General features: G+C 46.3%; 1 protein-coding gene across 6 annotated transcripts in view; it reads right to left on the bottom strand.

Annotated features, from left to right (window-relative positions):
- Nucleotides 1-21,013, bottom strand: part of EVI5L (ecotropic viral integration site 5 like) — an 83,641-nt gene that overhangs the window by 45,465 nt on the left and 17,163 nt on the right. For 5 of the 6 annotated variants that reach the window (XM_048832352.2, XM_048832354.2, XM_048832351.2 and 2 more), the window contains 6 exons: nt 12,541-12,730; nt 11,914-12,138; nt 7,219-7,293; nt 5,945-6,070; nt 5,455-5,598; nt 1,173-1,262 (listed from right to left, as the gene is read on the bottom strand). In XM_048832352.2, the coding sequence (XP_048688309.1) occupies nt 1,173-1,262; nt 5,455-5,598; nt 5,945-6,070; nt 7,219-7,293; nt 11,914-12,138; nt 12,541-12,730 (850 nt within the window). Of the gene's footprint in view, nt 1-1,172; nt 1,263-5,454; nt 5,599-5,944; nt 6,071-7,218; nt 7,294-11,913; nt 12,139-12,540; nt 12,731-16,395; nt 16,434-21,013 lie in introns of those variants that run through there. The other variant, XM_048832355.2, reaches the window with a different exon arrangement.

Below are 21,013 nucleotides of genomic sequence, written 5' to 3'. Positions count from 1 at the left end.
TTGGACAATAGGAACACAGTCTAAAACAGAGCTTGTAGGTACAACCAGGACCCCTCAGTCAAGTCCTTCTGGGGGGCAGGGAGCTTAGACCCCAGCCTTGGGGTTCCCCTGCTTTCCAGCACAAAACTGAAACCAAAAACCCCTCCCGTAGGCTCTCTCCTCTAGCCTTTGTCCAGTTTCCCGGGCAAAGGTGTCATTTGGCCCCACCCCCTTCCTGGCTCAGGTTACAGGCACATCCCCTGCTATCCCACCCCCAATGCAGACAGTCCCAGTAGAATTAGACGACATTCCCTGGTCAATCCACCCCTCTCCCTACTGCATCACAGCATGGCCAGCCAATCAGAGCTCAACAGGATTATGGGTAGGACCCTACCAAATTCACGGCCATGAAAAACGCGACAGACCCGTGAAATCTGGTCTTGTGTGTTTTTAACTTCTACTATACCGATTTCACTGAGGAGGCCAGCATTTCTCAAACGGGGGGGTCCTGACCCAAAAGGGAGTTGTAGGGGCATTGCAAGGTAATTTTTTTTAGGGGGCAGGGCGTGTCACAGTATTGCCACCCTTAAGAGCTGGGCAGCTGGAGAGTGGCAGCGGTTGGCCAAGCGCCCAGCTCTGAAGGAAGCCCCCCCGCCAGCAGCAGCATGGAAGTGAGGGTGGCAATACCATACCATGTCACCCTTATTTCTGCGCTGCTGCCTTCAGAGCTGGGTGGCAGGAGAGTGGCGGCTGCTGACTGAGGGCCCACCTCATGCTATCCTTACTACAGCGCAGCTGCTGGCGGCGGTGCGGCCTTCAGAGCTGGGGTCCCGGCCAGCAGCTGCCACTCTCCAGCTGCCCAGCTCTGAAGGCAGCACCATCAGCAGCAGCAGCGCAGAAGTAAGGGTAGCAGTATCACAACGCCCCCCCTACAATAACCTTGTGACACCCCCTCCACACAACTCCTTTTTGCGTCAAGACCCCTACAATTAGAACACCATGACATTTCAGATTTAAATCACTGAAATTATGAAATTTACAATTTCTAAAATCTTATGATTGTGAAATTGACAAAAATGGACCATGAATTTGGTAGAGCCCTAATTATGGGCTTCTTTCTACCACAACTGCATGGCTGAAGTATAAACCCCTCCCGAGAGGGCAGTTTGAGTGCAATGCAGAGCTGCTCTGACCTGCGACATCCCCTCCATATCCAGCTGCATCAGCTCTGCCTGGTTGAACTGCAGGAGGGCCATCCCCACACGAAAGATGATCTCCAGCCCCTATGGCAAAGCACAGAGAGGTTTCAGCCCCAGACACAAGGCTCATGTGGCATTTGAGAGTGCAATAAAAGTTAGGTGCCTAAGCTCAGAGATGCAGAGAGGAGGACGACAGGGAAAGGCACTCAAGGCCTGATTCTCATTTACAACCAGGCCCGGACATCACTATGGCAATAAAAAGAGCCTTAAAGTAAATGTAATTTATGCCCACACTAAGCTCCCTTTAACCTGCCAGAGCAATGACGACACAGGAACTTCACTGCCAGAGCCACATAGCAGAACTGAGAAGTAGGCCCTGAATTTCTAGTGGGTCACGCAAAAGCCTCACTGGGGGAAAACTGTCAGTTTCCTCAGGATTGGCTACAAGTTAAAGCTTACATCTCATATTTGCACATTCTGTGTGGGGAACCCGAACTCTGACCAGCTCAATGGTTCCTAAAGGCAACTTGCCAGGCTTAGGGAGGGCAAACTAACTTGCGGAAAATGGGCGTATGCAAATACCTCATCCTGAGTGTGCGTCTGGTCAGCCATGCCCCTCGGATCAAGAAGGCTGACTACGACTTAGAGTAGCAGCCATGTTGGTCTGTATTCGCAAAAAGAACAGGAGGACTTGTGGCACCTTAGACATGAACAAATTTATTTGAGCATAAGCTTTCGTGAGCTACAGCTCACTTCATCACTTGATGAAGAGTGATCAGGTAAGGTGAGCTATTACCAGCAGGAGAGCGGGGGGTGACAATCAATTTTGTAGTGATAATCAAGGTGGGCCATTTCCAGCAGTTGACAAGAACATCTGAGGAACAGTGGGGGGTGGGTGGGGAGAGTACACCAGGGGAAATAGGTTTACTTTGCATAATGACCCATCCACTCCCAGTCTCTATTCAAGCCTAAGTTAATTGTATCCAGTTTGCAAATTAATTCCAATTCAGCAGTCTCTCGTTGGAGTACGTTTTTGAAGTTTTTTTGTTGAAGAATTGCCACTTTTAGGTCTGTAATCGAGTGACCAAAGAGATTGAAGTGTTCTCCGACTGGTTTTTGAATGTTATAATTCTTGACGTCTGATTTGTGTCCATTTATTGTTTTACGTAGAGACTGTCCAGTTTGACCAATGTACATGGCAGAGGGGCATTGCTGGCACATGATGGCATATATCACATTGGTAGATGTGCAGGTGAACAAGCCTCTGATAGTGTGGCTGATGTGATTAGGTCCTATGATGGTGTCCCCTGAATAGATATGTGGACACAGTTGGCAAAGGGCTTTGTTGCAAGGATAGGTTCCTGGGTTAGTGGTTCTGTTGTGTGGTGTGTGGTTGCTGGTGAGTATTTGCTTCAGGTTGGGGGGCTGTCTGTAAGCAAGGATGGGCCGTCTCCCAAGATCTGAGGGAGTGATGGGTCGTCCTTCAAAAGTAACTACAACATTTGCTCAAGAAACTCCCTGAAAAAGCACAAGAACAAATCCGCACAGACACACCCCTGGAACCCCGACCTTTGGGGTATTCTATCTGCTACCCAAGATCCATAAACCTGGAAATCCTGGACGCTCCATCATCTCAGGCATTGGCACCCTGACAGCAGGATTGTCTGGCTATGTAGACTCCCTCCTCAGGCCCTACGCTACCAGCACTCCCAGCTATCTTTGAGACACCACTGATTTCCTGAGGAAACTACAATCCGTCGGTGATCTTCCTGAAAACACCATCCTGGCCACTCTGGATGTAGAAGCCCTCTACACCAACATTCCACACAAAGATGGACTACAAGCCATCAGGAACACTATCCCCGATAATGTCACGGCAAACTTGGTGGCTGAACTTTGTCCTCACCCATAACTATTTCACATTTGGGGAAAATATATACCTTCAAATCAGCAGCATTGCTATGCGTACCTGCATGGCCCCACAGTATGCCAACATTTTTATGGCTGACTTAGAACAACGCTTCCTCAGCTCTCATCCCCTAATGCCCCTACTCTACTTGCGCTACATTGATGACATCTTCATCATCTGGACCCATGGAAAAGAAGCTCTTGAGGAATTCCACCATGATTTCAACAATTTCCATCCCATCATCAACCTCAGCCTGGACCAGTCCACACAAGAGATCCACTTCCTGGACACTATGGTGCTAATAAGCGATGGTCACATAAACACCACCCTATACAGGAAACCTACTGATCATTATCCTTACCTACATGCCTCCAGCTTTCATCCAGACCACACCACACGATCCATTTTCTACAGCCAAGCTCTACGATACAACCGCATTTGCTCCAACCCCTCAGACAGAGGCAAACGCCTACAAGATCTCTATCAAGCACTCTTACAACTACAATACCCACCTGCTGCAGTGAAGAAAGACTGACAGAGCCAGAAGAGTACCCAGAAGTCACCTACTACAGGACAGGCCCAACAAAGAAAATAAACAGAACGCCACTAGCCATCACCTTCAGCCCCCAACTAAAACCTCTCCAACGCATCACTAAGGATCTTACAGCCTATCCTGAAGGACGACCCATCACCCTCACAGATCTTGGGAGACAGGCCAGTCCTTGCTTACAGACAGCCCCCCAACCTGAAGCAAATACTCACCAGCAACCACACACCACACAACAGAACCACTAACCCAGGAACCTATCCTTGCAACAAAGCCCTTTGCCAACTGTGTCCACATATCTATTCAGGGGACACCATCATAGGGCTTAATCACATCAGCCACACTATCAGAGGCTCGTTCACCTGCACATCTACCAATGTGATATATGCCATCATGTGCCAGCAATGCCCCTCTGCCATGTACATTGGTCAAACTGGACAGTCTCTACGTAAAACAATAAATGGACACAAATCAGACGTCAAGAATTATAACATTCAAAAACCAGTCAGAGAACACTTCAATCTCTTTGGTCACTCGATTACAGACCTAAAAGTGGCAATTCTTCAACAAAAAAAACTTCAAAAACGTACTCCAACGAGAGACTGCTGAATTGGAATTAATTTGCAAACTGGATACAATTAACTTAGGCTTGAATAGAGACTGGGAGTGGATGGGTCATTATGCAAAGTAAACCTATCTCCCCTGGTGTACTCTCCCCACCCACCCCCCACTGTTCCTCAGATGTTCTTGTCAACTGCTGGAAATGGCTCACCTTGATTATCACTACAAAAGGTTCCCCCCCACCCCCCACTGGTAATAGCTCACCGTAAGTGATCACTCATTACAGTGTGTATGGTGACACCCATTGTTTCATGTTCTCTGTGCATATAAATCTCCCCACAGTATTTTCCACTGAATGCATCCGATGAAGTGAGCTGTAGCTCACGAAAGCTTATGCTCAAATAAATCCGATAGTCTCTAAGGTGCCACAAGTACTCCTTTTCTTTTTGACTAGGACTTGTCTCCCCAGAACCATGTGTTGCAGTTTAGCCACCGCTAACATAGAAATGACTCCAATTTACAGACACAACAGCTAATGGCCCAAGGATACTTCTGCTAACATGGCCAGACTCAGTGGGGAGGGGTGAAGTGCAGTACAGACGAGTCTCAACTTATGCTGGGGTTACGTTCCACAGTCAGCACGTAAAGTGAAAATTGCGTACAGTCAAAATTACTTTGAGTGTAATGGCAGGTGGAATCGCCCACACTACAGGTATAGTATTTAAATTGTTATTTTTCTCTTGTTTTTTTTTGTATTTGCCTACCGCGCAAAGCTGAATTTGCGCATGTTAAATGCACGTAAGATGAGACTCACCTTATAACCTGTATAGGGCTCCTGCCACTAAGCTGTTCCCCTTGCTAGTCCATCAGGGCTAATCATTGCTGATTTTCAGCATAATCTCATCTAGTCACCCAGGAATGAAAGATTCAATGGGAGTTTGGGGTGCTCAGTGTCATTGGAAAAAAGGAAAACCAGGACACAGGTTTTTAAAACACTTGAAGCACTGTGTAGCCAGGAAACTCCTTTCTTATTTTACAAGCCAGCCCAAGCAAGATCTAACGAGGTCCTTCTATTCAAGCAGAAAATTCAGCTGTGTTTTTTAAAAATGATTTATCTTGTTCTCAATTAATCCATCCCAGACACTGGCATCATTGCCTTTGAACACTGCACTGAGAAAAGCAGCTGCTCCCACTGAGTATCAGAAATCCCTCTGAGCCCATGATCATGCCCCCAGTCGTCCTGGTATGAAGCACTTTACCTCATACATGAAGATGTCAAACACTCGGGTGGCCACAGGCAGAGGGAAGGTTGTGAGGAAGAGTGTGAGAAACCAGGATGAGGAGTACATAGAGGTGAGGAAACTCTGGGAGCGGAAGTGGATGTTCAGCTCAGGCAGCTGCTCCTGAATATGAGAAAGACACAGCAGCAGTAGTAAAATGCCTGCTAATTACAGCCAACTGGGTTCCGCCATCCCCTCTGGGATATGGGATGCTCTTGGCCAGAGGAGGCTCTGAACAATCAGAGCTAAGGACTTTATTGCCGGAACCAATTCCATTAGCCGCTCTGATCTTCTCTGACATTCCCAGGGGAATCTGGAAAGGAGCCAGACTTCTCCAGCTTGGATTCACAGACCATTATGTGCACAAAGAAACCACTGGCCAGTTCCTCATAGTTAGCCTGCTACTACTCTGGATCACATGGCCCCATTGTCTAAGCTACTATCACCCTGGTCTCCTCACTGTATTTACCTGCAGCATGTACTCAAACTGGTAGATGCAGAGGCCTAGCTCGGCCATGCTGGGTTTGAATAGCTCTCGTAATCGATATTCCTGCATCAGTCGCACAAATACACAGAAAGCCTCTTCTTCAGGCATCTACAGGTTCAAAACGAGACAAATCCCACATTAGTCTCTCAACAGAACCCGGCACAGAACTGACCCAGAACGATGCTCTAACGTAGATCATACAAACACTTGTTACGAGAGGTGGAGCAGCTTTACATAGAACAATGCTTTACATTTGGGTTTGATTCCTGACACTTCTGGGCAGCGATCACATGGAAGCAGCAGGAAAATAGAGTGGCCAGCGACTGCTCAGATAAAACACATTCCCAGCGGAGAATGTAATCCCACTCGCAAACTGAATAGTACCTTGCCATGCTGGGCCCTCTTCTCCCCAGTAGGTCTGTATTGATTTTACATGTCATTTGTACAGAGCATACCATAAATTTATGCTGGACTTTACGAACAGATTAGTCTGATCTAGAGAGGTTCTAAAAAGGTAAAGGGGAGGCCCAATGACTTTTCTCCCCCCACTTCCTTTCATTCCTGGTTTTAGGGATCACTGGTGTGAGATAAGGGTCAAAACAGGCGATGAGGAAACAAAGGAATATTCAAAACATTTTCCAAGTGGTTTGCTGATTATGAGAGGAAACATCTAAATTCCTGGCCAGATGCAAGTGTGTCGATTCACCTGTGAAGTGTTTGAGAGGCATTTCCAGCACCGGTTCTTGACAAAACAAGTACTGTATTAGCTTTTCACCTTTAAAAGTCCCTCCTTAAAACCCTCCACGGTGTTTCACAGGGCGAGGTAGTGGATTTGGGCTTTTAAAAGGCTTTGCTTTGTTACACAAATGCAGGAAGGATGCCATATTTTATGCTCAATGTCAATGGAAAATTCCTGTTCCCTAAAAAAGGCACTCCAGCACCCAAGCGAGGACACGTTCCAGAAATGGCAGAAAACCAGAAACAAGTCAGCACAGCTCAAGCTGGCTGCATTCACAGTCCAGAAGGTCACTAACTCTGGTCCCCGGATTTGCATTTGTACTGACAGTGCAGTAAGCGTCAGGGGTCCTTTGAGTGAGCCATTAAACCAAGTCCCTTCTGCCAAGTCTCAGGGGGAAGTTAAAGATCCTGTGGCATTTCCACAGCAATTAACTGAACTGGGAAGAGCTTTGGGCTAGCAACTTTGGTGGGACCGATGCTGCATATTCTCCTGTTATATGATCTCCACTCATACCAACCTGCATTAGCAGCAATCCCACGATGAATGCGCTGCCCTGACAATATCCAACCTCACGGTCCACTAGGGAATAGGCCTGGAAGAGAGAGTACTTGAGTGTGATGCAGACAGGGATACCATCTCTAGAGTCCTGCAGGGGAGCTACAGAGCTCCGACGGAACATACTGAGACACAAGTGATAATTACTTAGAAGAGAACAAAAGGACAAGGAGTAAGGCAACAAAACCAAGGGTCATTGGGGTTGGAGATCAGAGGAAGGAACTTGGAAAAGGATACTTTGTTTTAGGACCAGGAAGTAGCTTAAGTATTTCTGTGCAACCCACCCTGCCCCCCCACCCACATGCAGAGAAACATATCTTAGATGATATTATGCCTACAGTGTGCTCTCTTGTGCCCCAGGATTGCAGCCAGCAAATGTAGTGCTTTAAATACCACAAAGCTACATTACTGTCTACAGCAGGGTCTGATAAGAAACAGAACTTAAATCAACATCCAGTTACTGTCAGAAAAGCAACTAGGTAGAAAGCATCTGACGTAGTGGGTATTTACCCACAAAGGCTTATGCTCCAATACGTCTGTTAGTGTATAAGGTGCCACAGGACTCTTTGCCGCTTTTAGGTAGAAAGAGTGCACTTGCCAAACACACATGGGACACGTAACAGAGTCTAATATGCCCTCACTGCAGCCATATTTATTCCAATGAGATTCCAGTCACAGAACCATAGCACAAATAGGTCTCGCTCATCTCTCTCTGCAAGTGCATAAAAATTGATTTCTTGGAATGTAATGAAGTTATCACTACAAATTTAAATTAAATCCACAGAAAACTTCAATGGGAGGGTGGGGACAATCTGTGCCTTTCCCACAACATTTATTCAGAGATGAGAAAAACTAAATAGAAAAGAACATACAAACTGAAGGCCATAATCAGAGATTAGATCCCACTAACATTTAAAGGATTCCGTTCTCTCCTTAAGCCAGGCCCCTAACAGCCACTGATGAGAATGAGGAGTTATGTCCCAATAAGGGAAGAAACCTGCCTGCATAGCAAAGCAGCTCAAAGTCCAACTCTCAACCTGAAAGCTGAAGAGAATCGCTGTGAAATGCACATGGAGACAAAGCTTTATATTACTAGCATATCTAAGATGCCCCCTGGTGATGATCAGTATGTTTGTGACTAAGGTGTCATTTGTGATACCAAAAAGAAAAGGAGTACTTGTAGCACCTTAGAGACTAACCAATTTATTTGAGCATAAGCTTTCGTGAGCTACAAATAAATTGTTAGACTCTAAGGTGCCACAAGTACTCCTTTTCTTTTTGCGAATACAGACTAACACGGCTGTTACTCTGAAATTTGTGATACCACTAATGCAAGGCAGCCACTGGGAGGTAGGGCTGAAAGAAATGGCTACTAAAAAACAGAAAGAAGAGGGTACATTATAAATGTGAGATGCTGTATTTATTGTCCCTCAAGGGCTCCCAGATCACAACTGCTCAATTCCCAGCACTAAGTTTATTAAGATTTCTGTAACCACCAGTGCTTGCAAACTCTCACTGGGAGGTCATATTCAAGTGGGTTCTCCCTGCCTCCACCCTCGGCCCCAGTAACAGAGATTTTACAGTTGGAATTTACCAAACAATACTGTTGACGCATAATCCAGCTTGTTCTCCAATAGCTGGATTGGCTACTTCAGGACTCTGACGTTTCCACAGAAGTCTCAGATTGGTGTCGAGGCCACATGAAATGAGTTTGTGGGCTCAACTGGTTTGTCGTAGACTACCGAGCACCCAGAAACCATCATTGCAATCGGCCTTCTGATTGGGAGCCTCGGAGCCAACCACTGAATGAGCTATGGAGGCTGGAGAACCCTGAAGTCCTTCGAGAGTCTTTCTAGAACAAGGCAGCATATTGGCAGGGGAAGTTTGTATGGTGGCTGCCCATGGGGCGTACCTGTTCTTGGTGAGACAATATCTAGCTCTTACACAGCACTTTTCATCATAGATCTCAAAGTGCTTTAGAAGACTTCAAACTCCAACACCTTTACATTCCAGAGGAATGGATGTGCTTTCATCCATTGTTTAATAATTAAGACACTTTGCTGATGCATCACCAAAAGCATAATTTCACCAGAGAAAACTGAAGAGCTTTAAACCACTGTATACAGCTCTCCACCGTATTTATGCAACAAGAGATAAGAATTGACACCCAGGCTGTGGCAAAGGTCCTGAGATTGCAATGAGACCTTAAAGGGATATTGTCTCTCATTTCTCAGGTGCTTTATTAGCCCCCCTCTTTCTAAGCCCATTTTCCTTATTTGACAGGCAAAAAACACACTCCGTGTTTAAAGGGGAAAGCAGGCTGCAGGGATTTGCAGTCGATAGGGTGGTTTCATTTAATACGCCTTTATTGCTAGAAGAACAACTTGGTATACGTGGTCCCTTCTTACACCATCTCCCTAAGTCAGATGACACTGACCAAGTTACTCAGGTTCCTGTTAGCCCTGCAAGACCCATAAAGTTACAGCAGAACGATCTGGGTATTAGTCTTCCTCATCCTGTCAGACATCATCATTGGGGATGATACGAGGGGCGGGAGGAAGAGAGTTCCCTGGCTGAAGTTGTCACCAGCTTCTCACTGATGGGTCAGGACATAATGAAAATGATAGGGAAGACAGATGGAGGAGGATACTGTTAGGATATAGATATTCAGGCCCGTCTGCAAAGGCCTATACTCTAAGAATTTAGGTGTATTCTTATCACTTGGCTAGTTATAGAGGTATAAAAGAAAGAATCAAAATCACTGTCTGCCAGTGTAAGGGCCTTCTCTTACTGTGACAGTCTGAGGCCCTGTTCTTAGGCTAAGGCCTTTGGCTAAGCAGCAGAGGCAGCCATAAGCTAGGAAGCGAACAGTCACATCCTCACATTCCAAACTAGTCACATTGAAATAAGGTGTTATTGGGCTGTTAGGAACACAATCCTGTCCTGATAATGCCTATCACCTCCAGAGAAAGGGAAGGGCCTAGAAGATGTAAAAGGAAACTTAGTTTGATAGCATCCTGTCTGGCAAGAACTCACTTATCAATAGCTGGGATGTGAAATCCTCATTTCTGTTTTCAGAGTAGCAGCCGTGTTAGTCTGTATTCGCAAAAAGAAAAGGAGTACTTGTGGCACCTTAGAGACTAACAAATTTATTTCTGTGTTTGTTCTATCACTGTAGTCCCCATTTCCCCATTGTTTGTCTGTATAATCTCTGTCTGCTGTATAATTAATTTTGCTGGGTGTAAACTAATTAAGGTGGTGGGCTATAACTGGTTAAATAATCATGTTACAATATGTTAGGATTGGTTAGTTAATTTCAGTAAAATGATTGGTTAAGGTATAGCTAAGCAGAACTCAAGTTTCATATATAGTCTGCAGTCAATCAGGAAATGGGTGGGTAGGTGGGGGAAATGGGAACAGGAAATGGAGGTGGGGAAATTGGAATCATGTTTGGCTAAGGGCAGGAATGGGAACAGGGACACAGGTGTAAGGCTCTGTGGTGTCAGAGCTGGGAAGGGGGACACTAAGGAAGGAAACTGGAATCATGCTTGCTGGAAGTTCACCCCAATAAACATCGAATTGTTTGCACCTTTGGACTCTGGGTATTGTTGCTCTCTGTTATCTGCGAGAAGGACCAGGGAAGTAAGTGGGTGAAGGAAAAAGCCCCCTAACAGATACTCTCTGGAGAATGTTCTGTAGCCTAGTCCCCTTAAAGTATTTAGTAATATCATGCCCCAACATCTTTGGTACACAGTCAACACAGGCTTCACTCAAGAGAACCTCTCCAACCCCTTATTTTGTACATACCCACAGGTTTAATCTTCCCAGATCCTTCAGATAGCATCCCCTGCCTGGCATAGGCGCCGACTCCGTGGGTGCTCCGGGGCTGGAGCACCCACCGGCAGCTCCCCGTCCCAGCTCACCTCTGCCTCCTCCCCTGAGCGCGCCGCAGCTCCGCTTCTCCCCCTGGCTCCCAGCTCTTGTGCTGCAAAACAGCTGTTTTGGGCGGTAAGCACTGGGAGGGAAAGGGGAAATGCAGCACGCTCGGCGAAGAGGCAGGGCTGGGGCAGGGATTTGGGGAGGAGTCCAAGGGAGCAGGAAGGGGGCTGAGTCAGGGGGGTGCGAGCACCCACCGGCGCCGAGGAAAGCTGGTGCCTGGGCTGCCTGGTATTATTCCTCTGAGCATTCCCTTAGCAAGCAGCCCTTTTTCTGACGCGGGCTCTCCCTCCTCCTGACTAGGAAGTACCTGTACTTTGTAGGGCCCAGACTCCTGACTCCCAGCATGCTTTGCTAAAGACTACTAATAGCCAGGGCTCCCTCCCCTGTTCTAACAGTGAGTGAAATCAGCTGGATCACACCCTAACTTGAGGTAGGCACAAACTCTCTTCAGATTACTTCCTGGTAAGACGTGCTTCTTACAGGGCTTGGGGTTTTCACGCCCCCTCTCGCCCCATATGAGAGTTTACTTTGTCAGAGACCTGTCATTCAAGACTGTGAAATGGAATTTATGTAGCTTTCACTGAGTCACTTTTCTGACTGTACGCTCACTCAGAGTGTGCAGTGCTTGCATCATGTGCTGCCATGACTCACATACACAATCTGCTCATATGCTAGATACTGCCCTCCAACGTGACCATTACAGGTGGCTCCTTCTTACCTTCATGACATTGAAAAGGACCTCTTGGCCTAGGCTGTCCTGTCCCTTGAAGAACTCATGCTCAGGATATGTGCGGGCTATGTCCCTCCGGATCAGCTTCTCGCAGGGGGAAGACATCTTCAGCAGCTCTGAATACTGGTTCTTGACAGGCATATCTGTGGCACTGCATAGAAGCTGCCATACAATGGCTCGGAAGTGGTGTGGGATTCCTTTCCGTATAAGCTCCTGGTGAAAAGCAAGGTATGGCAGATCATGAGCCAGCATGGGAGAACGTTCCAAAATCCTGGTATTTTGTGTGGCCCCTCTTTGTGCCACAAGGGGTGAGTGGGGTTCAATCCTCTGCATGAGCTTGTGCTGATGCACTTGCTGGCAAGGGTTTGGGATGCTGCAGAGGGCTCTGAAGAGGGCCCATCCTTTCTCACTTGTGATTGAGATGGATAGACATTGGGGTGAGTAGAGAAAGAATGTTTGTGGCAAGTCCTAGGACAGGGTTAGAGCCACAGAGGAAATCAAACCACCTTTGATCCTGAAAAGAATCTCAGATTTTGTTGGGAATGAGCATGGGGAGTGGGGGATGTCTGTGCTATCAGCCTCTCAATTTCTCGCTAACCTGCCCTCTTTCCTCACCTTCAGCAGTTTCTCTTTCTTCTTCCGCCATTCATCCCATTCATTGACAATCCTCCCCCATAGGATCCAGGTGTCCTCCTCGAGGTGGCTCAGGTTTGAGGAGGCTGAGGAGCTGGAGACTAAGGAGGAGCCGCTGTTCCTGCGGGAGCCATTCATGGAGCGCATGGACTTGGAATCTGCTTCCAGCAGCCTGCAAGAGATGCCATCACCATGGTGAGACCAGAGCTACTGCCACCCCTTCCCAGATTCCACGTAGCAAAGCCACAAGGGCAACAACCAAGCAACCATACAAGCCACGTAGCAAGACCACCAAAGCAAGTCTGCCCCCCTGGTGCTCTGCATCACATGCATGGAGCTAACACACCTCATCCAAAGAGAAAGCGCTCCTGCAGGAAGAAGGGATATTAAAGTAACCAACCTCTGCAGCAAAAGCAGAAACAGGAGGGAGAGTTTAATGTGTTACTACATTACTTTTAAAAATAAGAGTTCAAGTTTGTGTGTTTCAGGAAGTGATTCGGACTCAAAGATTCCATCAAGGGACACGGATTTTTTTGTCGAGGTATCTTTTAAGAACAAAAGTTTAACTAGACTTGCAATAGGGCTTTTTGAGAGGGAATTTACACCAGGTGTTATTCCTGGGGGAATTCTGCGCCAAAAAATTAAAGATTCTGCAAAATTTATTGGCAAAATAACACTATATAATCATGCCAGTTTCAATTATTTCGGTACTTTATTTCGAATACCTATAACAATACAGACAAAATTTCCCCCAGGAGTAGAGAGTTAAAGAAACCCCTAAAACAACACAGTTCCTATTTCTCTACCCCCCCCCCCCCCGTCGCCCCCCAGAGTCCAGCCAGATGGGCCAGGCACCTCTTCTCCCCCCAGAACCCAGCCATGTCCCACCCGAGCCCAGACACTCACCCCCCCCCCTTCGCAGAGCCCTGCTGCAACCCCCCCTCCACCCCGCCTAGACACTCACACCCTCTCCCCTCCAGAGCCCAGTTGCAAGCCCCCCGCCCTGACAGACACACTGCCTACCCCCCGATATGCCAGCTGTGGGCGCCCCGGCCTGGCCCAGGCATTCACACCTTCTACCCCTAGAGCGCAGGGATCCAGAGGGATAAACAGTCTGATGCTGGGTCCTGGGCTTGCACAGTTTCCTGCGCACCGCTGCCTCCTTCCTTCAGGGCTTGCTGGGAACTGCAGCTGACTGGAACCCTCCAGTTCCCTCCCACTGCCCCGTCTTTTATTTGTGAGCTGGGCTCTGCTGGGTCCAGCAGCCCCTAGTGGCAGCTAGCAGCACTGCAGCCCATTACTGGGGGGGGAAGAGAAAGAAAATTCTGTGCACACAACATTAATTTCTGCAAAATTCTGCATTGTGCAGTGGTGCGGAATTCCCCCAGGAGTAAGGAGTGCAACCAGAGGCCAGGGCAAACCCTCTGTACTGCTGTGGGAGGATCTTAGGATCTGTCCATTTCCAATTTAAGCTCTTTAACCCTTCTTGTCTTCTGTTTCAAAGGAAGATACCAACCTTTAAATACAGTCAGAATTAATGGGCAAGATGAACTCCATCTTGTCACCTTTTGCAAGTCACTTTAATAATCTGTTTTGATACCCCTCTTAATCTGGCTATGGGGAGTGTGTGGTGGGGGGGTGCTATTCAGCACATTACTACCTTTAAAAAATAGATTAAATGTAAACCTTAATGTTATGTTGTTAGAACACAACACTTTAAAGTTTACATTTCATGAGGAAAAGAATAACTGACATCAGCCTATGTACAACACAGCCAAGTTCACTTATTCCTGGGCCCTTGATCTCACAACCCTAATGCTAGGGGCCTTTGCATTTAATTGTCTAGGAAAAACAGAAGTCTGGAGTTAATCAGTGCACATACTTTCCAAGCTCCTCTGTGGGTTTACGTATTCTTGCTCCACTGTTGAACTCTCATGCCCTGGCCTGAAGGCATTCTGATCAAACTTAAAAAAAAAAAAAACTTTAAAAAATTGCCTTTGGGCAGAGACCAAACTAGAAGGTATCAGATTAAAAGGTGAATGATTCAGAAAGTGATGAACCTGGACTACAGGGTGTTATAACTAAAGATGTCTGGAGACCTTATATAGGAGATATTAGCAAGAAGCAAATTAGAATAAGAATCACAGCCCCTTTCGCTCTGTGTGTCTATGGCACTTAGCACCATTGGGCCCCAACCCTGGCTGGGGCTTACTGTAGCATTACATTGTTATTCCCTTATGATGCCACCACGTGGACATTTAAAATAATTGCAGGCTACGTGATGTAAATCAGCATAGCTCTACTGAAGTCAATAGAAATAGGGCATTTAAATCAGCTGAAATTCTGCCCCTACATTTCAGGATACCAAAGTGCTTTACAAAGAAACTGTATGCAGTGTTGTAGTCGCGTAAGTCCCAGGAGATTAGAGAGACAAGGTGGGTGAGATAATAAGACCAACTTGTGTTGATGAGAGAGACAAGCTTTGGAGCGTACACAGAGCTCTTATTTAGGTCTGGGAAATTTAAGCAAATCCATAACTTTGCTAGACACTAAAAATCATGGATTGAACGGTCACTGGATTTATGGTTTATTACAACTCCTGTCCCCCATCACTGGAGAGGTGTTAACAGGCTACTTCACCTTGAATGGTCCCTTGAAAGGTGTTAACTGCTTATGCTAAACGATCTGTTCCACCTTGTATTTAGCTGTGACACCCTGAATACATTTCCCAGACCTAAAGAAGAACTCTGTGTAAGCGCGAAAGCTTCTCTCTCACCAACACAAGTTGGTCTTACCACCTCACCCACCTTGTCTTTCTTACAAAGGAAATTAAAAGGCAAAGCAAGAGAAGAGTTCTTCACCTTTCAGTGAAATGCTACCACCTCTGGGATGGGACACAGCACGTATTTAACAGCACACAGCAACACTGTGCTACAGTTTAGAACAGGAAATGAAGATGAGCTACAAATTAAACTGCACAGGGAGTTTTAACCATGCAAGATATAGTAACCCAATACCTAATTTGTAACCTGGCCAAGACAGAGGTATCACCCCCACTCTTGCTAGAAGTACCATTATCTTCAGCCACCACAAGCAGGCAGCACCTTTGCTTTCCATTTCATCTGAAGACAAATCATTGTTCAAAGCTGCTGAACCCTTACCAGGATTCTGCATTTTTCCTCCAGTCACTCAGACAATAGAGCTTAGAGCTGGTTGTGTTTCCTTTTAAACATTCAGCAACTAAGAAATCGGATGTGCTCAGGGACACCCAGGTGCACCCTCTCAGAGCAATCAGAGAGGGAAGGAAATCTACAACTGAGCTACAGAGTCAGATGCCTACTGGGGCAGAAATGAGCAATGAAAGTGGCTTTTGTTATCTGCAGCACAAGCTAGGGCCGTGCAGAGTGACTTCCTGATTTGAGACTAATAATTACTCTTAATATAGTATTAAACTCAGCAATGAAGCTGAACAGAAAAGGAGTCTCCCTTTCCAGAAATTCTCAGCGTCACTTTAAGAAAAATCACCTTCTTGATTAAAAGAACGTGGCACATTATAGAGCTGAGTGGGACACAGAGAGAAGCAGAATGGAGGCAGTTTCAGTGCACAGGGGATACAGTATAGTTTCAGGGGACATTCTAAAAGATGGGAAAGGGTACTGAATCTGGTGCCTTTCTGAATATCAGTTCATCCTACCAACAGCTGCATCTTTCTGCTTTCAAGTTCAGCTGGTAAGGTTGGCTGCCATTTTTTGACTCAGTGTCATCAAATTAGAGACTGATTGATTGGCTGCTGAGGAACAGGGAGAGGAAAGTATGAGGAAACAGGATGATCAGTACCTGGCAAGGTCAGTGTCCCCCATCCTCTTCCTCACACTGTGTAATTCCTCCCCTTCCCCACCACAAACTGCATCCCCGAGACGTCAACCTGTTGATAGGAACCTCCTCCAGCAGCGTCCTTGCCATAGCACAGTCAGAGATCTAGGAGAAGCATTTGCTTTTGTGGCCTGGATTCTTTAAAGACAGATGGACAGAGAATCATAGATTGAATGGTTTGCTAGAGTCCTCTCCTACTACAGGGGGAAGGTTAGTCTCCCACTCATGATGGGAGGAAGGAAAATGGCATTTATAGAGTCATGGCTGGAACTATGCAAAGCCAACAGACACAGATTCCAAGGCCAAAAGGGACCATTGTGATCATCTAGTCTGACCTCCTGTAGAACACTGGTCATAGAACTTCCTCAAATCAAATCTGGTGCCCTCAGAATGGTTTTTCCAGACTAGACATCACTAGAGAAACCATTCATTTTACACTCAGAAAAAAAAACATCTTACCTGGAGAATGAGAAGAGGCCTGGGGATCGAACTCAGGTTCGCAATGTGGCCATTGCGTTGCGTTGATACTAAGTGCACATATTGGGATTCACATTTGCTCTCGTGGGGTGTGGTGCTGGGCCCTTGGCCAGAATCTCCTGTTAGCAGGATATGCTTCTTGCCAAGGCAGAGTAGAAGATAATTACTTGATTAACTCATCTCCACTACAAGTTTAACAGTGGAGATCAAAGTTTAAAAATAATTTGTTTTAAACTTTGAAAATTGCACTTAAGCACAGGAGACGGGATTTCTTTTTTTTTTTTTAAAGCAAGAATTATCCGGACCATCCTTTACCAGGGTAAGATGCAGCACATGATGCTATTTCAAATGGTCCTTTTCAGACATTTTAATGAAATAACTTTATTAAAGTCTTCAACAGATCCTCTCTCTCGGTTTTTCCCCACACGGTGGATCACAACCCTCCAATGGGTCACGAGAAGATTGTTGCCAGTTCAGAGAGGAGGCCCCAGGGGGCTGTGGAGGAGAATGGGAGAATGAGCCCATCTTGTGCTCACCCCATAGCAGCTCCTGTCCCATGGGGGTGAGCCTGGCTCCCTGCTCTGGGAGTTGTGAGCTAGTGCATGGGGTTGCAGTGCCACTCAGGTTTGGCCTGGCTGCGGGGTGAGTGTGGGCGGCCTTCCACTCCGACCCAACCCTGCCTTTGGGGCCTCCCCTCTGCATCTGACTGGGATTAGGGTTGCAGTGCCCTGATGGAGAGTGTTGCTGAAGGTGGTCAGTGTCCACTCAGTGGGGCAAGGAGGAGGAGAAGCTGGCAGAGGAGTAGAAGAATGCTGGCCTATGATTTTGCCCCCCCATCCCCGAATTTGGATCCTGTGTGGGTCACAGGAAAAAAGACAAGATGCAGTTAGTGGGTCATCTTAGTAACAAGTTAGGATCAGGAGTTCCCAAACGCCTTCTGTCTCCAACTAGGGATGTAAAATAGTAAACAGTTAACCGGTAAGCACTAGTCTTACCGATTAACTGCCATAGCCATTAACCCCAGCTGTGCTGGCCAGAGCAACCTCAGCCCAGGGCCAGCCAGAGCAGCCCCAGCCCCAGCAGTTAACCGGTTAAACGATATAATTAGGGGTGTCAATTAAATCGCAGTTAACTCACACGATTAACTAAAAAAAAATAATCATGATTAATCGTACTTATAACAATACCAACTGAAAATTTATTAAATATTTTTGGATTTTTTCCACATTTTCAAAATTGATTTCAATTACAACACAGTGCGCACTTTATATTATTTTTTATTACAAATATATGAACTGTAAAACTAAAAAACAAAATAAATGATATTTTTCAATTCACCTCATATAAGTACTGAAGTGCAATCTCTGTCATGAAAGTGTAACTTACAAATGCAGATTTTTTTGGTTACATAACTGCACTCAAAAACAAAACAGTGTAAAACTTTAGCGCCTACGAAGTCCACTCAGTCCTACTTCTTATTCTGCCAATCGCTAAGACAAACAAGTTTGTTTACATTGACGGGAGATACTGCTGCCTGCTTCTTATTTACAGTGTCACCTGAGATCAGGAGGGCCAAATCGCACCTGGAGCTGCAGCTAGCGAGAGATGTCAAGAGGAACAAGAAGGGTTTTTTCAGGTATGTTGGCAACAAGAAGAAAGCCAAGGAAAGTGTGGGCCCCTTACTGAATGAGGGAGGCAACCTAGTGACAGAGGATGTGGAAAAAGCTAATGTACTCAATGCTTTTTTTGCCTCTGTTTTCACTAACAAGGTCAGCTCCCAGACTGCTGCGCTGGGCATCACAAAATGGGGAAGAGATGCCCAGCCCTCTGTGGAGATAGAGGTGGTTAGGGACTATTTAGAAAAGCTGGACGTGCACAAGTCCATGGGGCCGGACGAGTTGCATCCAAGAGTGCTGAAGGAATTGGCGGCTGTGATTGCAGAGCCATTGGCCATTATCTTTGAAAACTCGTGGCGAACCGGGGAAGTCCCGGATGACTGGAAAAAGGCTAATGTAGTGCCCATCTTTAAAAAAGGGAAGAAGGAGGATCCTGGGAACTACAGGCCAGTCAGCCTCACCTCAGTCCCTGGAAAAATCATGGAGCAGGTCCTCAAAGAATCAATCCTGAAGCACTTGCATGAGAGGAAAGTGATCAGGAACAGCCAGCATGGATTCACCAAGGGAAGGTCATGCCTGACTAATCTAATCAAGTGGATCAAGTGGAGTGCCCCAAGGGTCGGTCCTGGGGCCGGTTTTGTTCAATATCTTCATAAATGATCTGGAGGATGGTGTGGATTGCACTCTCAGCAAATTTGCGGATGATACTAAACTGGGAGGAGTGGTAGATAAGCTGGAGGGCAGGGATAGGATACAGAGGGACCTAGACAAATTGGAGGATTGGGCCAAAAGAAATCTGATGAGGTTCAATAAGGATAAGTGCAGGGTCCTGCACTTAGGATGGAAGAATCCAATGCACCGCTACAGAGTAGGGACCGAATGGCTAGGCAGCAGTTCTGCGGAAAAGGACCTAGGGGTGACAGTGGACGAGAAGCTGGATATGAGTCAGCAGTGTGCCCTTGTTGCCAAGAAGGCCAATGGCATTTTGGGATGTATAAGTAGGGGCATAGCGAGCAGATCGAGGGACGTGATCGTTCCCCTCTATTCGACATTGGTGAGGCCTCATCTGGAGTACTGTGTCCAGTTTTGGGCCCCACACTACAAGAAGGATGTGGATAAATTGGAGAGAGTCCAGCGAAGGGCAACAAAAATGATTAGGGGTCTAGAACACATGACTTATGAGGAGAGGCTGAGGGAGCTGGGATTGTTTAGCCTGCAGAAGAGAAGAATGAGGGGGGATTTGATAGCTGCTTTCAACTACCTGAAAGGGGGTTCCAAAGAGGATGGCTCTAGACTGTTCTCAATGGTAGCAGATGACAGAACGAGGAGTAATGGTCTCAAGTTGCAGTGGGGGAGGTTTAGATTGGATATTAGGAAAAACTTTTTCACTAAGAGGGTGGTGAAACACTGGAATGCGTTACCTAGGGAGGTGGTAGAATCTCCTTCCTTAGAGGTTTTTAAGGTCAGGCTTGACAAAGCCCTGGCTGGGATGATTTAACTGGGAATTGGTCCTGCTTCGAGCAGGGGGTTGGACTAGATGACCTTCAGGGGTCCCTTCCAACCCTGATATTCTATGATTCTATGAAAGTGAGAACAGGCATTTGCATGGCACTTTTGTAGCCGACGTTGCAAAGTATTTACATGCCAGATATGCTAAACATTCGCATGCCCCTTCCATTCTTCAGCCACCATTCCAGAGGACATGCTTCAATGCTGATGCTTGTTAAAAATATAAAATAAAAGTGCGTCATTTAAATTTGTGACTGGACTCCTTGGGGGGGAGAATTGTAGGTCTCCTGCTCTGTTTTACCCGCATTCTGCATATATTTAATCTTATAGCATTCTCGGATGATGACCCAGCATATGTTCGTTTTAAGAACACTTTCACTACAGATTTCACAAAATGCATAGAAGGTACCAATGTGAGATTTCTAAAGATAGCTATCGCACTGGACCCAAGGTTTAAGAATCTGAAGTGTCTTCCAAGATCTGAGAGGGACGAGGTGTGGAACATGCTTTCAGAAGTCTTAAAAGAGCAACACTCCAATGCAGAAACTACAGAATGCGAACCACCGAAAAAGAAAATCAACCTTCTGCTGGTAGTGTCTGACTCAGATTATGAAAATGAACATGCGTCAGTCCACACTGCTTTGGATCATTATCAAGCAGAACCCATCATAAGCATGGAAGCATGTCCTCTGGAATGGTGGTTGAAGCATAAAGGGACATATGAATCTTTAGCGCATCTGGCACTTAAATATCTTGCAACGCCAGCTACAACAGTGCCATGCGAATGCCTGTTCTCACTTTCAGGTGACACTGTAAACAAGAAGCAGGCAGCATTATCTCCTGCAAATTGTAACCAACCTTGTTAGTCTGAATGATTGGCTGACCAAGAAGTAGGACCGAGTGTACTTGTAGGATCTAAAGTTTTACAATGTTTTATTTAGGAATGCAGGGTTGATTGTCTTTTTTTTAAAAAAACATAA

This window comes from Caretta caretta, chromosome 20 (assembly GCF_965140235.1).
Source record: "Caretta caretta isolate rCarCar2 chromosome 20, rCarCar1.hap1, whole genome shotgun sequence".
NCBI lineage: Eukaryota > Metazoa > Chordata > Testudines > Cheloniidae > Caretta > Caretta caretta.
The sequence above is the reverse complement of the archived record's forward strand: the minus strand, read 5'-3'. Positions and strand labels throughout refer to the sequence as shown.